The 27,293-nt window shown below is 35.5% G+C and overlaps 1 protein-coding gene across 7 annotated transcripts in view; it reads left to right on the top strand.

The window, feature by feature from the left end:
• ttc7b (tetratricopeptide repeat domain 7B) overlaps nt 1-27,293 on the top strand; it is a 79,742-nt gene that overhangs the window by 40,986 nt on the left and 11,463 nt on the right. For 2 of the 7 annotated variants that reach the window (XM_087289348.1, XM_087289347.1), the window contains exons 13-18: nt 1,110-1,167; nt 1,261-1,333; nt 5,466-5,626; nt 9,913-10,029; nt 13,173-13,270; nt 21,569-21,619. In XM_087289348.1, coding sequence (XP_087145474.1) covers nt 1,110-1,167; nt 1,261-1,333; nt 5,466-5,626; nt 9,913-10,029; nt 13,173-13,270; nt 21,569-21,619 — 558 coding nt within the window. 7 annotated transcript variants of the gene reach the window in all.

Consider the following 27,293-nt stretch of genomic DNA (forward strand, 5'->3'; position numbering starts at 1 on the left):
TCTTTAATATTAACATTTTCCTCAAGTTTTCTACAGAATTGGGGCTGTAAACATGGTAGCGATTAATTTGCAGAAACTGTGACTTAAAACAAATTAGTTTTGTGATTATATTATGTTTTGTCAGTTTGATTAATGTTGTGTTTCCCAGAGATGGGTTGCAGCTGGAAGGGCATCCTCTGCGTAAAAATGTGCTGGATGAGTTGGCGGTTCATTCCGCTGTGGCGACTAATAATAAAATTAATAAAGGGACTGAGCCGACAAGAAAATGAATGAATGATTAGTTTTGTGATTGTGCATGTTTTTTTTATGTATTTTGTATGCATTATAATTATTATCATGCATACAGTATGTCATTCATTCATTCATTCATTTTTTCATATTCATTTCATATTCATTTTTTTTTTCGGCCTAGTCCCTTTGCATACAGTATGTTAGCATTTTAATTCAAAGTTTACCCAAAAATAAGAATCACATCATCATTTACTTCCCCTTATGTGGTTTTAAAGATTTATGAGTTTCTTGCTTTAATTAAACACTGAAGATGTTTGTGGTTTAATAATAAGGAATATAAATACCACAGAAGTTGTTGAGTGCCAGCTACCAGCATTCTTCAAAATATCTTCTTTTGTGTTTGGCAGAAAAAATAAACTCAAATAGGTTTTGAACAAGTGAAGGGCTAGTAAACAATAATTGCATTTTTATTTTTTGGCCTAACAATCCTTTTAAGTTTTAATATTATTAATAAAATATAAATGCTATGAGACTAATTTGAATGCAACCAGGAAAATGGTCCTCGGAGAAAATGTACTTTTTGAAGATCTATGCTGGTGTCTAGTTAATATATCTGAGTACCATTACTGTAATCCATTAATAACTCATAACCTCGCTCTTTCCTTATATAACATGTTCCGTACCTCTATGCAATAACAATTACATAATTCATAATTCTCTCAGAATACTCTCTTAATAATTACTCCATATTGCGCTCCCTCTCTTACGCCCTCGATAATCCCCTGATACTGTTTCTCTAACAACAAGGTATGAGAAGATTCTGTCTTGCTTTATCTTGTCCTTACCATCTTCTTATGCTTTTTTGTCTGTCCTTACAGCATCTCTGCGAGGAATGCAAGAAGAGTATCAGAAAAAAGCTCTGAGCGCTTTCCAGAGGTGATTTTCAGATTGTCCTAAATTCTTCTCTTTCTCTTGTTCTCTCACGCTGATGAAAATCTCTCTTTGTTTCTGTGTCTTTCTATGTCTCAGGGCACAGAGTCTTTCCCCCACTGATCATCTGGCTGTTTTCTACCTGGCGCTGCAGCTGGCAATATCCCGACAGGTAGGAGAAGCAACATCTGCTCCTTACACACAGGTAGTGAGAAACAAAATGTCTTGACACACAGATGGATGAACTGTTGTCAGGCTGGTAGCTTTTCTCTAGATTACTCGTATACATTATACATCTATACATTTTCAAATGGCTAACACGTCTAGGGCTGGCATTATGGCCCCAAAAATCACAAAAAAATTTTCCATGTCAATTCTTACATTCTGTTAATGACATTGGGTATATTTAGCTCAAAAATTTAACCCCTGTTGTTATTTACTCGCCCTTAAATTGTTCCAAACTTTTATGAGCTATAACGGCTGAAGCAATATTTCAATTTCAAAACATCTCTTTTTGTTTCTTCCACATTAGGGTGCATGGGTATGAATTAAAACTTTGGTGAAAATATGTATTTGTTCTAAAATCTGAAAGAAAAAACAAAATTCAAATAGTAAGACTGCAAAAAGATTACAATAAAACTCTGCTAACTGGTTAACAGAAGTAGTAGAGCATAAGTTCTGGCAGCCACAACTGCCATTTTTTATTATAAATTCCACAGATATTTTACAGTGTGTTTTTAAATGATTATTATTATTATTAATAATAATCATGTGTCATCATGGTGGCGCAGTAGACAGCATGAGCTCTGGCTCAGTCAGTTGGCATTTCTGTGTGGAGCTAGCATGTTTTCCCCATGTTCGCGTGGGTTTCCCCCACATGTTCTGGTTTCCCCCACAGTCCAAAGAAATGCGCTATAGGTGTATTGAGTAAGCTAAATAGGCTGTAGTGAATGTGTGTGAATGCAAGAGTTTATGGGTGTTTTCCAGTGATAGGTTGCGGCTGGAAGGGTATCCGCTGCGTGAAACATATGCTGGATAAGTTGGCAGTTCATTCTGCTGTAGTGACCCCTAATTAATAAAGGGACTAAGCCAAAAAACGAAAAGGAATGAAAGAAAGAATGATAGTCTTTGTAATGTGTATTAATATAATAAGCCTAATTGTCTTGTTGTAGGCTAAATCCTCCAAAAGTTTCATATAATTATAGAAATAAAACCTAGTATTGGAAGAGCTATTTTTGGTGTCTATCATTGACAAACAAGGTAAAAAATGTTATCGCCTTCGCTACTTTATTAGCAAGGAGAAGAATAATACTTGAGTGGAGATCAGCAGTCCCACCTAAAGCTTCATTGAGGATGTGTGACCTGGTTTTATGTTTGAAGTAAGAGAAAATTAAATAGTTAATGACCGGATCTATCCAAACAATTTATGAGACATGGCAATCTATGATCACAATATTTGAAAAAAATAAAGACTCTCCCTTTTTAACTGATTTATATAAAGAAATCTGTACAAAAAGGTTTAAATGCGATCACCAATAATGTTTGGTTTCATATTTATGTAGTTGACCTCTATAAATATGTCAGATTATTGATTTTTATTATTGTTTATTTGTTTATTTATTTATTTATTTGAATTATTTTTACAATTGATATTGTCTTATTGTAAATGTATACAATTTGAATACAAAACAATCTAAATGAATAAAATACAAAAAAGTTTTTTTTTCACTTAATAATAAATATATTTATCTATTTCTGTTGCAATTTTATTTTATTTTATTTGCTTTTTAATTTATTTCAGTGGTAAGGGTCACTAAAGCGAAAAATTACAACTTTGATTATATAAAATATTTTGTTAAAGCTTGGAAAAAATCCCAAATATAAATATCTTTTAAAAAGTTTCATATAACAGGTTGTTTTCAAGCACGGGGTTCTGGTGACGCACAAAATTCAGATGGCAGACAGGAAGTAAAAAAAATAGGAGAGACAGAGGACAGTCCATATTTTTGCGATTCATACCATATTTCAAAGGAAATATCAATATAAAAAAACCACATATGTCGGGCATGATCCTTATATCATGTAGAGGGCAGAGATTTCTACTGAAGTAAAATGAATTTGCCTGCAATCGATGCGGTACATACTGTATAATTACGTTACGTTACGTGTCATAGTAATTATATTGTTGCTCTAGTAATAGTTTATTTAATAGGCTTCAGTTTTCTTTGCTATAATCACAATGCACCACAGTTTACAGTAACGTTACAGTGTTTATTACAGTTTATTAGTTTACTAGGCTACAGTATTCTTTAGCATTCATTAACAAAGAGTTGTGCACATTATACACTTTACTATGTGGTTCAAAAACATGTTTATTATAAATTAATATAATTTTTCCCCATGTGGATATCTTTAAGACATCACAAAATAACGGATGAAAGCATACAAAAGTGTGGAGGCATAGTCTACATTATTATTGATTTATTTTTGTAAGGGGGAAAAGTGCTTCACAATAATAATCATCTAGTTTTGTCGCAAGGGTGCATTTCTTTTTTGTTCTGTTGATGAACTTACCATCAACAAACATTCACCGCTGTTGCGTATTTCGATGTTCACGTTACGGTTGTTTATTCTGTCGAAACGCCAGTAAAGACTTGGGTAAGTGATGATTAGTGATTACTTGGATATCTGATTGTTTTTATAACACATTAACATATAATACACATAGCTAGGCCTGTATATAATATTTATTAGTGCTGTCAAAATGAATTATCACATTCCAAAAAGTTAGTACACATGGATGTATTGAAATTTTTTTATTATTACTTGCCGCATTTTATTCCATCTTTCAGCAAGTTTCTTGAACTTTCCCCCGATTGTGAGCAAAAACGTTCAGAAGTCTATAAAAGCTGTTCAGTAGGGATGTAACAATATTGTAAATACATACCGCAATAGTAATTTGTTTCAATATTACCGTAGGCGCATGACTCAATAAAACTATGTTTCTGTGAAAAGTTTGCTTAGGCAAATGAAGCGAACGGAAGGTAGCGGGAACTACAATTCCCATAAGCCTAGGTGTGGCCATCATCCTTTACGGTCTGTTGTCACTACAGATCCAGTAATGCGGAAATGGAGGGTGCTGCTAGTAGCGGGGAAGAAAAAGAGCTTGAAATGATCAAACCTAAAGCGAGTTTTAAATCGGATGTGTGGAAGCATTTCGGTTTCTTTCTAAAAAGATACGAAAAAGGAGAAAAGGTGAGAGACAAGGAAAAAAACAGTATGCAGGCACTGCCAGACTGTGGTGAAATATAAGTCTGGGAATACGACTAAAAACAGTCATGGGGGCTGCAGAACACAGCACACTTGTTAGATTGATGCAGACATTGAATTGTACCGCAAAGATACCTCTATCTCACTCATGGCTTGTCCTCTCAAGTGGTGGAAAGACAATGCACAATGTTACCCACTGCTGTCAACCTTGGCTAAATCATATCTCTCTGTCCCAGAAACCTCAGTCCCAAATGAGAGGGTTTTTTTCTGTTGCAGGGGACATGCCCAGAGATCCTAGCTTTAACCAGATTATATTTATATGATAATTTTCCTTAAAAAACACATCTCTATCTAAGTGAGTGGGTGATTAAATGTTGAATGTGATGAGTTTTCAACAATACTAAATTGAAACTTTGTTTTTTTTATATGGTTTAATAGTTTTTTGTTATTAAAATTGAAAAATTTAAGTTCCTGTTTTGAAACTTACAGATAGATGGCTAATTTTTATGTTATTAATATGTTCAGTGCTAAGGTAAATAAACACTTTTGGCACTTTTTTTGAGTCTTTTCATTAGTTTTGTGTTTCCTGTCAATTATTCAATAAATACCATACCGTGCCATTCATACCGAGGTATTATTGTACCGTGAAATTCTGATACCGTTACATCCCTACTGTTCAGCGTTTCTCATTTTGGCCGATTTAAACAATTATAAACAACATAACCAGAAATATTTTGATGTTCTAATCACTTCTCCATCTAAATTCCGCGCATCATCAATGACGTACGTGTGAAAACAACCTATCATAGTTGATGCCTTGTTTTGTATAATAATTATCTTTACTTATGCTTCACCCAATTCTAGCCACATCTGACTCTGCTCACTAAAGGAACTTAGTTCTGTCCTTATTTTCTTTCTAGCCTGTCTCTCCCACCAAATGACAGTCTGTTATTTTTTCTCCTCATTTTTCTCTTGTCTTATTTAAACAGTCGTCTAATAAAAGCATCTCTTGTGTATGTGTGTGTGTGTGTCAGATTCCAGAAGCGCTCGGTTATGTACGACAGGCGTTACAGCTGCAGGGTGATGATGTTCACTCGCTGCACCTGCTGGCCTTGCTGCTGTCAGCTCAGAAACACTACCACGATGCTCTCAACATCATCGAGATGGCCCTCAGCGAATACCCAGAGAACTTCATGTGAGTCCAACAAAACCACTGTCACACTAAATCTAACCTATCGAGCCTTACTCTAAAGTAGCCTTGTTGTTTGAAACGGATGTCACCAGCTAATCAGAGAAAAGGAAAACACCTTTTCTTGGCTCAGAGAACCAATTAGATGATTCCGTGTTCCTCTGCACAGCATTTATAAAGCTACAAACACACACACACACACACACACACAGCAGTAGGCAGTGTTTAGACAGTTAGAGGCATGCCACAGTGCCCACTTTAATGAGAATGTTTGTGTTTGCTGTCGCAGCTGGGATAGATGGGTACATATCTGCTTCTGGCATCATCAATTAGACAACTTAGAAGTGTGTGAGTGTGTGTGTTGGATGTTTTGAGCACTGGCCAGTCCCCACGCAAATTCCCTTCTCATTGGATTTGATCAGAGTCGCCTCCATCTGTGTGTGTGTGTGTGTGTGTGTGTGTTGTCGCCCTTCCGGCTGTGTGCTTCAGCCACTTACATAATAGAAAAAATACAACAGCTTTCTTTTTCCTCCAATCCTATAGCTCCCCTTTTCACCCTGTTTTTCCCTGAAGGGTTTTGGTTGTGCATGTGTGTGTGTTTCCATGCATTTGCTTCACTGCCTTGAAAGGAAATGCACCAGAACATCCAGCCCTCTTTATTATACACACACACACACACACACACACACACACACACACACACACACACACACACACACACAGAGACACACACAGGATTAATTCAGCAGTTGTGTGGGCGTCCTAGCTATGTAGCGTGCAAACACAAGAGAGATGAAAGAACGGCTGATGAGAATGCGCCTTCAGAATTAGCTGAACTCAGATCAGCGCAGCTTTTAGACGCTGCTCAGAATGATCTGGGTTCAGACGAGCGGCTGCAGCAGCAGAGAGCTGCTGAAGAGCATCCTCTATATATGGACACACACTCACACACACCAGCTGCGTCTTCTCACAAGCTGCCATATCTGATTATTGAAAAATGCCCATCTGCACTCTCCATGGTGCGCGCAGATCTGCTGTCTGCAAAAAAAATGTGTGGAAAATCCAGGAGTTAGCAGGGGGATTCTTTATGCACTCATTAGCAGACAAGAGCCAATATACCTGAAAACCTTCAGTGTTACAAAATCACTCAATATAACACTCATCTAAATTAGGCCTACACGATAATGGAAATATCGGACATATTTTGTTCTCCTGCTAAATAAATTGCAATATGAATATAATTTCACTAGAAGAATTGAATAGCTCTATTTGGATAGAATTAGTTCACTTACTGTAGATAGTTTGGGATGATCAAGATTTTTTATGCAGTGCATTTGCATAAATTATAATACATTACAGGCATTACAAATATAATATTGTATAAACAATTAAAAACAGAATAATGTTTAATAAAATCTTTGTTTTAATCTTTAGTAAATAATCTAATCCTCCGATGTGACTATTGTGGATACATTGCGATATCGATGCTCAAGCTATATATTGTGCAGCCCTATTCTGATTATTGAATTATAATTGTGCATTTTTATATTTCGTTTGTCTTTGCTGCCAATTTATACCTGAACTTTCCAATCTTAAAATTATTTTATTACAATGTTAAATATAATATTCTCATCATAAAATAAAATGAATATCCAGGTTTTTGTACACTATAGGAAAAAGTATTTTTTAAAGTATTTTTTAAAATAATATATGTACAGTTGAGGCCCTGTTGTTTATTTTTCCCCAATTTCTGTTTGACGGAGAGAAGATTGTTTCAACATTTCTAAACATAACAGTTTTAATAACTCATCTCTAATAACGGATTTATTTTATCTTTGCCATGATGACAGTAAATAATATTTGACTAGATATTTTTCAAGACACTTCTATACAGCTTAAAGTGACATTTAAAACCTTAACTAAGTTAATTGTGTTAATTATGCAGGTTAGGGTAATTAGGCAAGTTATTGTATAATGATGGTTTGTTCTGTAGAATATCGAAAAATATATAGCTTAAAGGGGCTAAAAGCTTTGACCTTAAAATGGTTTTTAAAAATTTTTAAAAAACTGCTTTTATTGTAGCCAAAATAAAACAAATAATACTTTCTCCAGAAGAAAAAATATTAACAGACATACTGTGAAAATGTTTATGTGAAATATTTAAAAAACAAAAAAAATCAAAAGGGGGCTAATAATTCTGTCTTCAACTGTATATATTTCAAAATGCTCACCAAAGCTGCTTTTGTTTTGATCAAAAACAAAACATTAATATTGTGAAGTATTATTACAATTTAAAATTTATGGCTTATTATATATTTTTTATTATATTAAACTCTGAAAACTGAACTGACACCGTTTCAATTTACTATAATCTTCTATGTGATGCTACTTTGACTCAATCCACATTGTAAAAGCACTATAGAAATAAAGGTGAATTGAATTGAATTGAATATTTTAAGTGTTTCTTTAGCTGTCTCATTTCAGTGGCTGCATCCACCGAAGGATGCAGACTTCAAAGGTGAGTCCTTCGTAGTCCGCACAGGAACCAGACCGAGCGTTTTGAAATGAGACGATCTAGCTTAGAGAGAAAAGATCTTGTCACTCACCAGGCAACTGTAACAGCTCACGTTAATATGTAGTAAAAAAAATTGTAGTGACTTTTTTTCAAAGTGATTTTAAAACCTATTTTGATGAAAACGAGCCCACCGGCTCGACTTCAGGGGGAGAAATGCAAGTTTGTGTGGAATATAAATTGATAGCTTACTCAAAAAAGCACTGTCGTGCAAGGTGGTGTTTAATTACAGTCCCAAAAAGTCCATCCACAGTGAAGGTATATACAAGTGTAAAACTAAGAAAAAGTCAAGAAGTACCAAAGAAACAACAAATAGGAAAACAAATCAGCAAAAATATATACGCTAGATATATCTACAAAAATAATTCCAACAGGTATCCACAATATACTAGCTTGCTTGAGGCAGTGCAGTAGCACTCTTGCATCGACTTAGTAATCGATTTTAAGCGATCTGAAGGCAAAACAAGGTTTACAGAAGCTGGAAATTCCTCAGATTCATACATGTACACATAAAAATGTAAACTGTCTATAAAATCACTCTTTACTAAGACATGTCATGTTCTTTTTTTTTTTAGCATGTGTTTAGATCTCCAAGTAAAATAATCCTAATTTATACATTTAATCCAGAGTTTTTTTTTTTAAAAGCGTCCTGCTGTTATATCCCAATTACCTGGGAAATGAAGGACACATTTTGAGGCTGCATTTGAAGGAGCCTTCTAATTTTTTTAAAATGAGACAGCCCTTCGGAGGACGCAGTTTCTGAAATGAGACACCGCTTTTGATAATAGCTAAGATTTCAGCATTTTTAGTTCAGTCTTTAATGTCACATGGTCATTTCATGTTTGTGAAGGGGTTCTCAGTTTAATGAAAAAAGTGCTAGGTCGGTGAAGAGAGTACCTTCTTTTCTCTAATTTCCTAAAACAAAGAACATTTCTTATCCAACAAGTGTGAGAAGGAGGGTAAGGGCTCTTCAAGTTCAGATGACTTAACCACCTAGCCAGAAGGATTAAGAAGGCTACAAAGTCTACAAAACGTGTGGCTGTGTGGGATAACACCAAATAAACCAATAATTGGACAAGGTGGAATATCCACAGTGGTAATAGCAGACAACAAGAAGAAAATTTGCCTCCAAAAAGAGAGCAGGGAAGGACAGGACCAGACATATGAATTAGATTAACTTAACCAGAATGACACCTGTCACACTCGGGGTCAATGACCTTTTCAATGTGGTCATGTCATTGGTCCATGAAAGTTTCCTGCTTGTTGTCAAACTATTTCATAACTGTAACAAATGACGATTCAATCATAACTTGATGTTATAACAGCTATCGTAACATTATTTATCAATATGTGGAAGATGCTGTGGAAATTTAAAATGTAAAACAGGAAATACGTCAGGACCATTGTTTTTGTTAATATCTTTCAAAATGGTCTTATACAGTACAGTTGAACATCGTCTTCATGGACTTTTTCTCCAGTTTGTTTTATCACAGAGATGAATCTACCAATTTGTTCTGTTGATGCTTGTGTTAGCTCAGCAGAATGAGACCAAACATCTTGACCCTAGTTAAAGTTTTGCATGTAAACGCCTTTCAGGAAGATTTACACTGATTCATCTTAAACAGTTTTTAATAAACCTTTCTGTGCTCTCTTGTTTAATAAACACTGCATTAGACATTCAGATGGAAGGAGAGTAACTTTTTTATAATTGTTTTTACAGCCTTTTATTCACAAAGGTGAAATTGGAGACGTTGTGTCGAGGCCCAGAAGAGGCGTTACTCTCCTGCAAACGCATGCTGCAGATCTGGAAATCCTGTTACAACCTCACCAACCCCAGGTATATACACACACACACACACACACACACACACACACACTCCAGCTGTTGACACATGAATGTTAGAAGCTCAAATTTCGGCACTCGCCATCACACATCGGACAGCACAGCATGTCTCTCTGACTGTGAGGAGCTCACCACACCTTCATTAAAAATAAATAAAAGCACAGCTCGTACCATTGCTGCATACTATGATTCAGTCCTGCTTTCTTTCTTTCGCTCACTCTCTCGTTCTAATGGCTGAAATTCCAGCCCCTCACTGTCAGAACACACCAGCTATTCCTGTCAAACTGTCTTGAACTCAGTACCTGGTGACAATGCACCAGAGACCAATTAGTGGGCAGACACGCTTACCAAACTCTGCCATATATTCAGAGTCTCTTCTGCCAAATGCTGAGCTCATTCTCCTTAAACCCCAATGCTAATAAGACTCCAACCTACAACTTTTGCCACTCCCACTGGGGTTAGTGGCCGTCTTCCATTGACACTAGAAAGAAGTGGAAATTAACCACATCCGTAAGCATCAATGGGTGAAATCATAAAGGCGCAATCACTTTAGTAAAATTTCATAAGCATAATACGTTCTGTTGCTACTTGTGTTGCTTGCACCACTCAAAAATTCTAAACCACATTTGAAATTCCACATTGCTTGGATTTCTAGTGAAATTACTGGATTTTGACCCAGCAAGAGTAAATGTAAAACACAACTTTAACATAACCCTTTTAGGATTTGAGTTTAATCTGAATTCATTCACTTGTTTTCCTTCGGTAGCCCCAAAATGTTGTATTAAATCTAAAAAAAAAAACATTAAAATAATTAATTACTTTTTTGTATCAACCAGAAATGTAATTTCTAGCTGTTTTCCTAAAGTTAAAGCAAATGCAGGAGAAGTTAATAAGGTCAGGACTGGAATGTTACATCACAAGCAACATATGCTAACATTTCAGCACTTGCAAATGGACAGCGACTCTTATGAATCACTTAAAGCGCACCATAGTGCAATCATGTTAAAAGCATTTTTAGGAAATGCATATAAAGGGGTACAAATGGCTTTTCCCTGAAATGTAAGAACACTTGGAAGAGCTATGATTTGTCAATATGGGTAAATGTTGGGAAGATGGCCACTTAAAGGGCACCTATGATGAAAACATATGTTTGGACAGAACTGTGTGTAAATATAGTGTGTCCAAAGTCATATTGGGTTGATATAAAGACATTAAGTCTCTTTTTTTTAATTTCCTGATGTTAAAATAGGATCCAAATCCCTGCCATTTTGAGGCCGACCACAACTTGACATAGGAGTGCGATTTCCCCACCCACCGAATTGATTGACAGCCGCGTATTAACATCTCTCCGTAGTAACAAGCATAATCATATCAACAAGACAGGACGTGCGCAAAGCAACCGGGATTAAAAGATTTGTTGAGCTCGCTGCTTTCATCAATCATCATCAAATGTGATCAAGAATCAGTTTTACAAGTTGAAAATATTTTAAAGCAGTGCATGTTTGTAATGAATCTTAGCAATTTTACCGTCTTTTATCACCACAGCCACATAATTATAAAAGCAGACACTTCAATCCCGATTTGTAGACTTTGAATCAGGTTTGTTTTGTACATTAACATAACAGATATCCATACAGCAGTGGATATTAATGTGTATCCTGTCACATTTGCATGCAAAAACAGTGCAAAGTTAAACGTGTGCGTGCGTGTGTGAACTTTGTAACAACATTGTGTGATTTATCGTTCTCGTCAGCTAATTAACTCCACAACAAATACATCAAATAATCATTGGGAAAGTTCTTACTGTAGTATTTCTCACAAACAATATGTGAGATGTGCTTCCTTCATGTCTGCCACTGTGCTGTTTATCTGACGCAGCAGGAGATTGAGGCACACTCTGACAGGCATGTGGGAACGGTGGGCGGGGAGAACTAGCATGGCACGGGCCACAAAAACAGCTACATTGTGTTCAGAGCAGAAAAATCCAGCATTCTGAAAGGTCTAATAAATAATCTGATGGGCGTTTTGAGATGAAACTTTACAGACACATTTTGGAGACACAAAAGACTTATCTTAAATCTTGAAAAAGGGGTAAAATAGGTGCCCTTTAATGAAGGCCGCAGATGTCATTTTTTGGGGAGTTTGGACTGGTTACAAAATGTAATTTTGGATTATTATTATTACAAACAGGGCCATTTCTAGAAAGCAAATCATCATCATCAAGGTTTTGGGCTCTTTTTTATAAGGGATAGTTGCCCCTCATGTGGCTTTAAACCTTTGTGATTTTCTTTCTTCTGTTGAACACAAAAGAAGATATTTTGAAAAATGCTGGACCCATAGATCTCCATATTGAGAAAAAAATTACTATGAAATTCAATGGGTGCTAGCTGCCACCATTTTTCAAAATATCTTCTTTTGTGTTCAACAGAAGAAACTCAAATAGGCAGTGCTTAATTTGTGAATTGCGAGGTCCCGGAACAGATAGGGGTAATGGATCTGGCAAGTTACCCGAGGATGGAGAGGTGGATGGCGGAGGGGTGAAATAGACAATAGTGAAGAGGGTTGGAGAGTCGCTGAAGAAAGTGAACAGCGGACGGGCAGGAGGGAGGTTGAGGAGGGAAATCAGTCAAATTTGGTGCCGGACCAGATTTCAAAGGTTCCGGATCCGACATGTTCCGGCAAAAATTAAGCCCTGCAAATAGGTTTTAAACAAGCGAAGGGTGTCTAGATCATGGCAGAATTTAAATTTTTGCATGATCTATATAATTTGGGCCAGTAACCAACCACTAATCAATATGCTGACAGCCATTCAGGACACACAAGCAACCACATAGCATCATCCATTTAACCACATATAAAACCCGGACTGTCTGGCAACATCTCTCATTGTCCTCTAATTTTCAGTTATTACAGTACTTCTTTTTCCATATGAACAGTGTTGCAGAGGCGTTGTGGTTGTGTGTGCTATAGCAGTGTGCCATGAGATGCTGAGTGAAATTTCTGAGGGTTTCATCATTCCGTGTGTATTGATGTGCAAGTATCACATCGCCTGCCTGAGTGCTTGACTCACTCTCTAATTTTAATGTCTTAATTGCTTTTTCTCGTCTGTGTGTGTGTGTGTGTGTGTGTGTGTGTAGTGATTCTGGAAGAGGGAGCAGTCTGTTAGACAGAGCTGTTGCTGACCGTCGCCAGCTGAACGCCATGACACTACCTGACTTCAGTGATCCAGAGACAGGTGAACACAAACACAAAACACACACAGAATCTAATATCTGTATCTCCATAGCTATTGTGGTAATGTTTTTTTTTCACCCACTCACTTTAGAGGGTTTGTACAAACATGGCAACGGACATCAGCTTTTTGTCTCTTTATCTGCATTTCCTGCATGTCTCTCTCTCTCTCTCTCTCTCTCTCAAACACACATATTTACATATATGATAAGCTTACACGACCATTATATAATTTGAATTGGAAAGGTTTTGATCCACATTGACACTGATCTGACAAAAAAATATACTAAAAATGCTATTATTACATATTATTAAATATATACACTACCGGTCAAAAGTTTGGGGTCAGTAGGATTTTTTAATGTTTTAAAATGAGCTTCTCCTGCTCACCAAGGCTGCATTTATTTCACCAAAAATACAGTACAAATTGTAAAAGTGTGAAATGTAATTGCACTATAAAATATCTTTTAATTTAATAATTTATTCCAGTAATTTTAAAGATAAATTTTCAGCTTCATTACCCCAGTCTTCAGAGTTATGGAGTTAGTTTTGTTTCTGTATTATTCAATCAAAAATATTTAGTTTTAAAGAAAAATTAAGTTTGTAGTAATTAAAAAAAAAAAAAGATTTCAAAAAAAAAAAAACACAATTAATTAAAAAAACGTATGTCAATGATAATAAAATATTTTGGATTGCAAAAAATAAACATAATTTAATGAAATAATAATACAATTGTCCTATTATGCAGTTACCAAAATTTTCATTGCGCACACATTAATTTTGCTGATTCTACTGTAATTTATTGCACATCTAAAATCTTTGCTTGCGGGTTGAAATGTTTTGCTTATGAGTTGAAAAGTTTTGAACCCATGAATGCCGGGGTTCATTTTGTGTCTTTATTATTCAAACAAACATATAAAGTTTTTGACCAAAATTAGTTACACAGCAATTAAAAAATTAAAGAAATTAAATTATAAAAGTACATTTATTAAAAAAAATCAAATAGTTAACTATTGCCATTTTATGCAGTTACCACCAGATTAATTCATTGTGTGCTCATTTATTTTGCTTTCGGTTTTGTTTCGTTTTTGCGGTTCTAAAATCTTTGCTTTTGAGTTGAAAAGTTTTGCGAGTTGAAAACTGCAGCTCGGTGGGCGGGAAACACCTTATTCTATTGGTCAATCTTGATTGAGGTCACAGGTTGGCCACGCCCATTACATTTTTGTGCGGTTGGAATGTGTTGCCATCCATGACAGGAGCGAATTTTGTGTGTTTTTTTAATAAATGTTTTTTTTATTATTTGAAATCTTTTATTTTTTAATTGCATTGTACCTAATTTTGGTCAAAAAAATTCATATGTTTGTTTGAATAATAAAGACAAAATTAACTCCAACATTCATGGGTTCAAAACTTTTCAACTCACAAGCAAAACATTTTAAATTGCAAGCAAAGATTTTAGATGTGCAATAAATGACAGTAGAAACAGCAAAATTAATGTGTGCGCAATGAAAATTTTGGTAACTGCATAACAGGACAATTGTTTATTTTTTGCAATCAAAAATATTTTATTATCATTGACATACATTTTTATTAAACATGTTTTTTATTTGAAATCTTTTATTTTTTAATTACTAATACTTAATTTTTTTTTAAAACTAAATATTTTTGATTGAATAATAAAGAAACCAAACTAACTCCATACAGAGTCACATGATCCTTCAGAAATCATTCTAATATTAACAATTATTATTGATATTATTAATATTAATATTATTAATGGTAATAATAACAAAAGCAATAATAACCAGAGTAATAATTTAATTTGAAACTACATACAATAAGAAAGCAGTTATTTAAATTTTTAAAAAGTATTTAACAATTTTAAAAAAAAATTACGTTTAATAAATGCCGCCTTAATTAACAGAATTATTTTCTTTAAAAAAAAACAAACAAAAAAAACATGGAAAAAAAATAATAAAACAAAACTGACCCTAAACTTTTGACGGGTAGTGTATATTGTCCTTTACTTTGTAAAGTAACACTACTAGTCTGCCATTGTTGTTTTGGTTGGCAAATGGCAAATATCATGACTTTTTTTAAATGATTAGAGAATGATAACAAAATCATTTCACTATTTAAAAAAAGAAAAAAAATGTTTTCGGAAAGTGAGGCAGATTCCACTGTTGTATAAAAGTACAATCATATGTCATACATATACTAAAACATTTAGCTAAAATCGTTGACTTATCAGAATTCACCGTCTATGATAGGTTATTGCACTTTGTAATGCACTTCTGTGACCCATGAAGATCATAACATGGAAAATAATTCATTTAATTCCTTTAAGCTCTAAATACTTTTTGATACAGATGCATTAATGTGCAACTATTCATATTTACACATCAGTAGGGCCAGGCAGAATCTGCGGTCATTTTTTTTCCCATTTTGTATAAAAAATGATTATGCAGAATGATTTTTAAAAAGTATTAAACCTTATTATAAAAAATAAAAATTAACTATTATTTAATGTTTATATTGCAAATCCAGATGTAGATCCACTTAATTTGTAAACAAAGCAAGTCACTTATATAATATATACTAAAAAACAGAAAATATTACTATACAAAGTTTATTGTAAAATATTATTGTTCGTAAATCACATGAACGTTTTCATAGTAGTCATACTATTACTGAAATTAATTTCAAATCTGAATAAATATAAATTTAAACAAATTTACACAAGTAAATAAATAGACATAATGATAGGGAAAAAATCTACAGAAATCTATGGATTTCTGCGCACACATATTCCGTGTGGGCCTAGATCAGTAACACCTGCTCACTGTTAAGCAAACTTGGCCTGCCCAGTTTAGAAAATATGGAAATATTATGTTTCTTCTTTCATTAACAAACCTGTAAATGATCCTATAGAACTTAAAAGAGCCTTTATTCAACCATTCATGTGTCATTTTACTGCTAAATTCACATTATTTTCCCCAGTATCTTGTGCAGCAAGTAGAGTAATTAAAAAAGAGGGCTGAAATGAGTGCAGGTGTTTATTTGCTGTGTTTGCACATCAGTAATGGTGGAGGGTTTCTGTGCTGTGTATGCAGACAGTAAACATGTCATCTTGCCTCCGTGAATCAGCAGTTACCTTCCCAATCCTGTTTTCCTGCTACAGCTTTTCTGTTCTGGTGATTTGTTTTGATCATTTTTTAGCCTTTCCATTATTTTAGGGCTTTATTGAGTTTAATTAAAATACACTCGCCAGCCACTTTATAAGGTAAATCTGTCCAAGCGCTTGTTAACGCAAATTTCTAATCAGCCTGTCACATGGCAGAAACTCAATGCATTTAGGCAAGTAGACATAGTCAAGATGATCTGCTGCAGTTTAAACCCAGCATCAGAATGGGAAAGAAAGGTGATTTAAGTGACTTTGAACGAGGCATGGATGTTGGTGCCTGATGTGCTGGTCTGAGTATTTTATAAACTGCTGATCTACTGGGATTTTCACGCACAACCATTTCTAGGGTTTACAGAGAATGATCCGGAAAAGAGAAAATATCCAGCAGTTGTGTGGGCACAACGGCCTTGTTGATGCCAAAGATCAGAGGAGAATGGCCAGACTCGCAATGACTCGCAACCAAGGTATGCAGAAGAGCATCTCTGAACGCTGAATTTTCTTGGCACAATATGGGGTCATTAATACCAGTTGAACATCATGTCAATGCCACAGCCTACATGAGTATAGTTGCTGACCGCGTTCATCCCTTGATTACCACAGTGTACCCATCTTCTGATGGCTACTTCCAGCAGAATAACGCACCATGTCATAAAGCGAAAATCATCTCAAACTGGTTTCTTGAACATGACAATGAGTTCACTGTACTCAAATGGCTTCCACAGTCACCAGAACTCAGTCCAATAGAGCACCATTGGGATGTGTTGGAACGGGGGATTCTCATTATGGATGTGCAGCCAACAAATCTGATATGCTGTGATGCTATCATGTCAATATGGACCGAAATCTCAGAGGAATATTTTAGGTACCTTGTGGAATTTATGCCACGAAGGGTTAAGACCGTTCTGAAGGTAAAAAGGGTCCTACGGTACTAGTAAGATGTACCTAATAAAGTGGCCGGTGAATGTATAATGTCATTTGCTTACAAGTCCCTAGTTGTATATTCATTAACTATATAGTTCATGTTGAATTAACACTTTTCTATCACAGCCCTAAATAGTTTACATCATTTCCTTCTGTAATCACTGGGATCATTTTTCCCTCAATATTATGTATCCCCAATTTTTTGTTTTGTTTTTGTCATTCACATCCCCTGTTCATTTTCTCATTTTTCTTTCTAGCCTCTCATGCCTCCTCCTCTCTCTCGGGGTCAGAACCAGTATCTCCTCTTTTTCCTCTTTCATCCCTCTATTCTCCACCTCCACCCAAGGCCACAGAATCCAACCAGAGGCGCAGCAGCCATGCTTTCTGTGACCACGCCCCCCACCGACGCTTCTCCTCCGCCAGTGATGCACCCAGTGTCTTGTGTGTGTGTGTTTTGCAGCCAATACCTAGCACCATTCACCTTTTGCCAACCAATCCCTGGCCACTAACCACTATGCTTTGACTGAATAACACCGCCCATAAGCCTAGATCCTTTGGGATTTGGTTAAGTGTTTGGTGACTTGTTTGCTGCTGCAGTTTGGATGTTTATTGAAACCTTATTTGGGTTTTGAAGGACTCTTTTGGAAGATTTCATTCTCTAAATATAGTCATCCATTAATGGGTTTGCATTGTTGTGAAGTTAACCGATCCAAGAAGCATATTTACCACTAATTTTCAGGCCAAATTGACAGTTTTTTTCCTTTTGAAATCTCATTACAGTTATACAGGATGAGAAAAACAAAAGCAATGATCCTTATACATTTATGTTTAGGTCTGTAGAGGAGTCAGATGTACAGTTGCAGAGTTATGGTGTGTCCAGTTATGGCTAATATTATTCATTAATTGAGTACAGGGACCGATTTAAGACTCTAAATGCCGCTGGCAGGGTGATGTGATGGTGTGGGTTCAGAGATCCAGTGGCCCGTGAGACTGACACTAAGCTCTTAATCTCCATTGAGAGGCTCCTGGGGAAACGATAGACCGAGAAGCAGTGACACTTGCTATCAGCCCGCCGTTTAAGACCCGGGATCATGTCCACTAGTAACATCAGAGAGAGAGAGAGAGAGTTCATCAAGAGATTTCCTGTGTTAACTCAAACTCGCTTATACTGCAGTTTTGTCACCTTTCTCTTCAACTACGATGTTTTCTGCTTCTTGCCCTGCTTGCAGTTTGTATAAACATCTGCTTTAGGGTTTTCCAGTCAGATGAGACCCATCACTGTTTACACCTGGTTTTTATTTACATGCATTGACTGTGACCACTTAGGGTCAAATTTTGACGGGAAAGTTTGCAAATAATATAATGTAACATTAATATAAAACACACTACTTTTAAAAAATCAATTTGCTTGGCTGAAAATCTTATAATGGACTATTTGTAGAATTCAGAAACCCGTAAAAGCAACCCCAGTGGCTGATTAGATGAAGTACTCATGCTCATGTAACATAAGAGGCTTAAGGCTAATTTATACTTCTACGACAAGCACACGCATAAAAACCTACTGCCAGCTAACGTTTTGGAAGTGTTATTGCAGAGCAACCCAAACAGCATGCAGAAGTATAAATACGTGACTAAACTCAAGGCAAGCGCTTTTGGTCATGCCATTCCTCTCAATGACAATATAACCAAAACAAAAATAACAGTGGAGAGAAAACAGCGGCTAAGAAAGCATTTTATCATAGACTTATGCATGCAGGGTTTCCAGCGGTCATGGAATTATTGAAACATCATGGAATATTAAAAGGTCAACTCCAGTCATTGAACGACAAGAAGTTTTGTTTTTTTTCTTTGGTTTGTCGCTTTAAATTTTATTTTCCATTTCATCAAAATGCATTCTTTTTTTTACAAATTATTCTGATGCTTATGGAACTTTATTAATCGTTTTGCCTATTATTGTGAATATAATATGCTGTTTATTTTAATTATTTTTCTGGAAGCCACTTAAGTAAAATGCAGTCATCCAGCTATACCTGTTAATCTGCGAAAACATGCCAGCAAATTTCAAGAGCCTAGGCTACAAAAAACATGACCACTTGATACGATTAAATTTATGTAAAATTATATTCTGGCCCAAACAATTTAAAAATTATGCAAAGCACAGCAATGCCCTTTTTTCTGTTATAGGCCATGGTAATTAAGTGTTTAGTCAGTGAAAGTCAGTGAAAAGTCAGGAAATTTGACATTTGGATAAGAGTAGAAACCCTGTGGATGTGCTTGTACAAGCAGCAGCGCTGGCATAATGTTAAAAGGCTAGTTATCTCAAATTACTTCATGATGGTTTAACTATAAAATATACTGAGGTCTATAGACTAGCTCTGAATATATTTTAATATATGACTATACTTTGAATTCATTTTGTTTCTTTGTCTGGCATTGACGTTACAGTGAGTGCAGGATAGCTCTAATGGCATTATTCTGAAGCATGTGTCACAGTATGGAAGATTCTTAAGGGCATGCAATCACACTTTTTAATGGCGAAAAGCTAAATGATTCTCAGTCTTTATGCTTTCAAAGACAACTAAGGAAGACAGAGAAAATCGTATCTTTTAAGTTTTGTTACATGCTGCTCTAAGGGTTTTGGGCACCATTTAAACTTAAGTGTGCATCTCAATCAGCTCCCGAGGTCATGGATCAATTGCGTATATGAAATCGACAACTGTTAAGGGCAGTGATGCACTTGTTTTACTGCACATTGTGACACTGAGTGTGACATGAGAACGTCCTCGTTGTACTACATTAAACGTGGCTTTTATAAACAACAGCAGAACTAGTATTTTGCATATATACAGTACATTTTGCAATATTTGAAGCCAAGTTTTATAAACAACAATCGAAAGCATCACATGCTATGATTGACCACGGCTGGTCTCGCATCATTAATCACTAACCAACCAATCAGACGTATCCAAATGCAAATAAATCATCCATTTTCCTTACCTTTACCATTCTTGTTTTTTCGACAAATCCCCCTTCAACCCCATCTCCTTCCACTACTTTCTTAATCCAATAGCAGGGGAGTTCTCGAGATCAACCTTTCTCCCGGGACAGCATGACAAATACACTTTTATTTATTTAAGCGTCAGCTAAGTCTAAACTCTTAAAAAGTGCATTATCACTAAAAAAAATGATTGATTCATATAGCAGCAACATTTCAATTATGTTAATGGTAACCATTAATTCACAATTTTTTTATGCTTGCTAGATTGTTCCTTAACCTGTCTAGCTAGGTTTATTCATGTAAAATATAAATAAATATAAGTTTATTTTTCAGAAAAAACATTTCTAATGTATCGTTACATTTGATGTATTGGTTAACATGGTTTTTGTTTCCCGTTAAGGGCGCATAATGAGCTCTATGGCACCCAGGTTTATTTATTTTTTTACAGTTCAACGCTTCAGGTACACTGTAAGAATTTTGTAAAACTGCACTTAAAATGGCTCCCTAATTTGTTTCCTGACTACTGAACATGGGAGCTGATTGAGACGCACATTTAGATTTGCTGATGTCTACATGTAATCAAAGATTTTCTTACTATAGGGGAGATGAAAATGTCTGTATTACTACCATTGGAAAACTTGTAACGCTAACTTAGTCATGAGAAGCACATCTTAGCCAATCATACAGAGGCATTTGTTTCTCAATGCCAACATGCTAACGTAGAGGCAGTGTTAGCCTTATGCATTTTAGGCTAATGATTTCAGGCTTGCCTTCAGTAGGCTTTGATATAATCACATCATTCAAAACTGCCATTCAAAACACCAGGTGTAAACAGGGTCTTAATAATACTGTCCGTCTGCCTTTTGTAATACTGTGCATGTGAGTCAGGCTCTCTGCTGTGACTTTTTCCATGTTTGTGCACCCAAACCATTGAATTTACAGTAATGAAACGCGTGCACCTGCCTGTCTGTTTGTGGAGAGCTTACCAATTACAAATGCAGGTTACCTGTCCATAACCTACACTATATTCAGCACTCATGACACTGGTGTGTGGTATAAGAAGAAGACAAGATCTTGTCTATTATTCTTTTCATTTTTGTTTCTCTGTGAACTTTCTGTTGATTGATGTTGTTGTTGTTTTTTATTTGAATTTTTTATGAGTAATTGCCCCCTTTTTGTTGTTCTTTTTGGTTTTCAAGGCAACCTTCCAGATGCTTTCTTTCATGGTTTTGACTCCTTTATTGGGGTTTGTAAGTAACTCTTGCTGTTACTGCTCTGTTACACACACACACACACCTGCTTCATTGCCTCACTGGCCTTCTCCCCTTTGGCCGAGTGCACCCTCCACCTGTCTGTGAAGACACTCCAACACACTCAGCCATAATGTGTTCTATGGACGCGTTGCCTCTTACCTTTTGTTTTGCCCTCTTGTTGTGTGTCCTCTCCTGGCGTTTTGTGTCTCAGGCCTCTTTGTGCTGGAGAGAGACATAAATGCACTCGTTTGGCCTCAGTTCTTAATAATTAAAGAGACAGTATTGTTCCTCCAGGCCTTTCAAGCGAGGTTTGACACATACGGCTGCTTCAGCCAAATGGGTACACAAGCAAGATTCTGGCTCATTAGTTGTAATGCTATAATTGGTTATAATTACAACACTTGATATTATTGTTAACAGTATAGCAAGGATCACCATTACTGTTGTTCATAAATGGAGTTAGTAAATAAAATAGTGCTAAAATATATGTGTTTAGCTTAAGAAAAAAGGCTTGACAATGTTTTTAAAATAAATATCTTATGCTCACCAAGACTGAATTTAGTTTAATTTAGTCAACTAAAGTCAGTTTTCTTTTTTAATAAATTTTAAAATGTAATATTTACACCAAGTCTTCTGAATATAATAAACAGCACTTCTCGTTTTCATGTAAAATGCTGACCGACATGGACACTATTTGGTTTTAAATGTTTTCTAATATAAAAATTGGTTCTGAGATCTTAAAAAATGAGCCTAAATACATTTGGTGCCACAGGAGAGCAGTGACCTTGTCTAAAATGCGCTCTAATTTTTTAACCATTAATCCAAAATTAGACTTAAGCTCTTTTAATTCCATTTGACAGTCGACAGTTTAATCCCAGTTGAAGATTATTGTTTCATTTTATTCGAAACCTGAGTGAAGTTGACCACGTTTAGAAGGACTTTTACTGATCCTGTAATCATTTTGAAAGTTGTTATTATTCAAATATTTATTATTTGTCATTAGGGACACTTGATATAAAGTGTGTGTGCGCTATCTGATGGAATGACACCCAGATCTCTGGACCGTAGATCACAAGCTCTAATTTCTTTTAGTGTCTCACATTTAGCAGCTGTTTCTCATGGCTCTGTTAGCAGAGCGATGAAACGTTTAAGAGGACGCGAGCACCGGTGTCATGATCTGTCTGAGTGATGCTCATTAACGTTTTCTAGCAATTTTAGTACATGCGTTTTACCTTTCATTTTATGTTGGTAAAATTAGGTACTTGGTCACACTACAAATCCTTGGGAAACAACGCAGTCAGAGACAATACATTTGTTTCAATTGGGACAATTCGTGGCCGTAAATCAAACCTGCCACTCGTTTTTTTTCACACCCATCTCTCGCCACTCTTCCCTGTTTCTATTTCTACCGGAAAAGTCCTGAAATTCACTACTTCGAACTCTCCCCGAAACCGATTGCAACAAACCATTTGAGTTAAAAAAACTAGTATATATAAGTACTGTGAACTTACTCCATTTAAGTTGAAGTAATGAGGTATTTAATTAACTCTTTACCTTCAAGACTGAGTTCAAAACTCTTATTTAATGAGTAGAATTAACTTTCAGTCAATTTTGAGTGAACTCCACTCATTTCATAAACTTTAGTTTTTCTTTCTTTATTTAAATAAAGCTATTACTATATAGTACTATATACTATACAAATACTATAGCTTTTAGGTGTTTGAAAAAAGAAAGTCCATTTGAATTTTAGGACTTCACATTCATGACTACATTGACACATACAGTGATTATTTTGCCCAGTGTTAGTTTTAAGATGAACAATTAATCTGTTTAATTTTGTAAAAAAAAAAAAAAATTCTGTTTGAATATAACCCTTACCAAGAATGGAACAGAACATAGCTGTCGATCACTTCAGTCTAAAAGTATTTGGAGAAACATAATAATGTTAATAATGATAATAATAACAACAACAAACCAAAAAAAAAGTAAATACAAAAACAAAACAAAATTAATAAATAAATTTACTAATTAATTAAATTATACATACATATATATTTGTTGCCTATTACTTAATATGGCCAACATACTCAATAAATTGGTGCCATATTTTGGAATTGTTTTTTCAATCCTCTTCAGGAAGATCAAATTTTTCAAGGTAAAGGAGACATTATCTCCCTGGTCCATTGAATGAAGGTGGGTGGAAGGGGATCTTTCCAATAGAGCAGAATTGCTCTGCATGCTATTAAAGAGCAAAAAAATTTGGGGCAATTCTAAATAATGCCTCAAGTGGTTCCGGCTCTTTTTTACATTGAAGCACAACAGAAAGGGTATTGAATATTGATCTCCAAAAGTTTTCTAATTTAGGACAAATCCAGAATGTGTGCATTAAAGTACACTCAGCGGACTGGCATCTATATTACACAAAGAGCTAATACCAGGAAACATTTGAGCAAATTTAACTTTTGATATATGAGCCCTATGTACTATTTTAAACTGAGGAAGAGATTCTTGAGCTGTGATGAATTTTTAATTCATTATTTGATCATTTGTTTTGCTCAGGAATGGCAGTCCTTCTCAGATGATGTCAGTTTGAAGGATTGAGATTGAAATATGCTTAACCATGCCCCAACAAAAGATGTGAGGAGCTCAAAAATAAGACCCCACTCCCTGATCAATATTTAATTTCAGTTGTAATTCGACAAAGTGAAATAAACATCTGTAACAACTTCCAAAGCATGTAGACTTTAAATAATACGGGAACAGACAAATAGTAACTGAAATTAATAAATTAAATAATTCTATAGCTAAATTTATTAAAAGTGGGTTTTTCCAGTTGGTGCTGGTGAAGAAAGTACTGTCTCTTTAGAAGCATATCTGCTTTTTATGTGCGTGTGATGATGCTTTCTCACTTTTAGCATGGAAATCCATGCTCATGCTCTTACTGCAGGCTGGTCTGACGCACCATGGGAGTCCGTTTGCGTGTGCACACGCATGTGCTTTAAAGAGAGATGAAGCTGTTGACACTTTATTAGAAAGTACCTCTCAACCTCAGCCTTATAAAGTGATGACAGCTCTTTGACCTCAATGGCCTGTTGACTTTAACTACTTAAGTAAAGTAAGAATTATTTAAAGCTGCAGCATGTGATGATTGATGCTTTACCAGATAATAAAAATGCAAATCATTTTTTAGCCAGACCAGCTATGCTGTTTCTGGATATGAGGAGTCATGCAGGTACTGATCTGCTTAACAGCTGGGAGTGACACCATTTTAAAGATTATTTCATGATGTGCTTTATTTTTCAACAGTAACATTACATACTGCAGCTTTAAATAGAGACTTACATGGATATTTCACACAGAAATCATTGTTCCAACCTGTATGACTTTTCTTTGTGTGTATAAATTCTTTCAAGTGCCAAAATATGAAAATAAGAATGTACCATATTTTATGTTACAGTATATTTTTATTAGTACTATAAGTCTTCAGAAATAATATGCTTAAGTTTAACATATTTTTGATCTCTCTATCATTAGTTTGATCCCTCTATCATTAGTTTAAAATTCAATTTGATGACGTGCATATATGCATAATAACCTACCATTGAAAAGTTTGGGGTTTGTAAGATTTTTTTAAAATGTTTTTGAAAGAAGTATGCTTATGCTTCCCAAGGCTGCATTTATTTGATCAAAAATACAGTCAAATTCAATTATATGTACATTTTTAAAGTAACTTTTTCCATTTAATCTGTTATAAATTGTAATATATTTCTGTAATATCAGTTTTGAAAGCAAGATGTGCTTACATTTTGTAGTAAATGTTCCAGATTCATTGTTTTACGCCAACTTAAAAGGATATTTATTTGGGGGAAAAAATCAAGTTAATGTGTCCTTGTTGAATAAAAGTGTACATTTCTTTCAAAAAAATCCTACTGACCCCAAATCTTTGAAGGTTATGTTAAGACACATAAAGACATGTGGTGTAAGGGAAGTCATAAAGGTTAAGAACAACTCAAAGAAACATAATCAAATTTTTATTTTTGTCTGATCCGTTTTTCTTTAAATAGAGATTATTCATACCTTGGTAGGAACTAGAACAGCCATAAATGTACTAAATGTCTGCTTCATGGTTTAACCTTGTTCATTTATACTTGTGGCCTCCATGAGTTGTTTTTTTAAGGCAGCCATATAGGACATTCATGAAGGGATCCCCTGGAAGCCTTTTAAACTCCATACAGATGGGGTCAGATTCCCAGTGTTTGGTCCAGTGATCCATGGCTTTGTCCGCTGTCGCCATAGAAACACTAAAGATAGGAGCAGCAGCTATGGATTTGACTCAACAGGCTCATTTCTAAAGAGAAAGAAACTGAGATGTACAGGGATCGATTTCAGGCCCAATGTGTTTTATGTCCCGCTGGTCCGCTCGATAAAGTCCAGCCTATGACTCACAGAGACTCTTGAGGATCCTAATATGTTCCTCTGAACCCCGACAGAGACTTTAATGACCACGCTGATGCCTCGACCACAAGCTCTGCTGGGCAGCCGCACGTCCAGACAAATAGGGACTCTATGATCACTGAACTGCAGGGGCCAATTTCATTTTAGGTTCAGGAAACTGATGTGGTGTCTTCGGCTCTCTCTCAGCAGTTCATCTCCTGAATCTCGCAAATTGAAAAGAGGCCGAGGCCAAATCCTGAGTTTATTGGTGAAACTGTAAAAGGAACTGGAGGTTCGGTCATTTACAAACTCAAATGATTTAAAATACCATTTAGAAGTTTTGGTTGAGAATGAAATTAGTACTTTTACTCAGCGTGATGCATTAAAATGTATTACATTGTTTAGAAAATGTATACAGTCAGGGCTTGACATTAACACCCTCCAACCTGCCAAATGTGGGTAGATTTTAGCTGTGGCGTATTGAATAGCCGCTCCCACTGGCTACTTTGGCTGGTTGTAAATGTAAATTGCCAGTGCTGGCTCATCACTAAAGATTAGAAGATTAGTTTATGGCTGTTTGTCAGTATGCCTGCAAATGTGATCTTCGAATTGAGAAGCTGTTTAAGCGAGCAAAAGAAAGAAGGTGAATACCGAATGAGATGATGATCACGCGCACAGTTAGACACAGGTGATCCCCACTCACTGATAAGGGCTTTAGTGTCATGCGCACTGCTTATGTAATGCGCATAGTGTTTTAAAAGATTGCGCGCTCTCATTTCCTTGCGCGAAGCAACCGTACGATTTCTTGTCTTTAAACAAGAATAACTTTAAATTCACAGTCCTGTTGCTACTTTCGAGAGCTCAAGATTGTTTGTTAGCAGCAGTGGTTGCCGCCTTCACTTAAAATATTCTTTGAACAGATTATTAATATGCTTAACTTTAACCTTGTACACGCGATCACCCTTTCATCATCATCATACTTTCACATGCTTTTTTTTTCCTTACAGTTTTTTTTTTTGTTTTTTTTTTTGTTAATGGTTTAGTTATCATCCTTTACAAAAGCCTTGCTTTAATAGGAGATTAACTCCTTATTTATCTGTAGTTAACTAGTGGTCTGGGACATTTAGCCTGGACCAACTACTGTTTAAAGTTTTAGCCCAGTTGCTTATGCTCATTGAGCAAGGTCATACACAACACAGAAGTTAAATGAACAAGGAGTCATGTAGACGTAACACAT

Source organism: Danio rerio, chromosome 17 (assembly GCF_052040795.2).
Source record: "Danio rerio strain M-AB ecotype USA chromosome 17, GRCz13ab, whole genome shotgun sequence".
NCBI classification, from domain to species: Eukaryota; Metazoa; Chordata; class Actinopteri; order Cypriniformes; family Danionidae; genus Danio; species Danio rerio.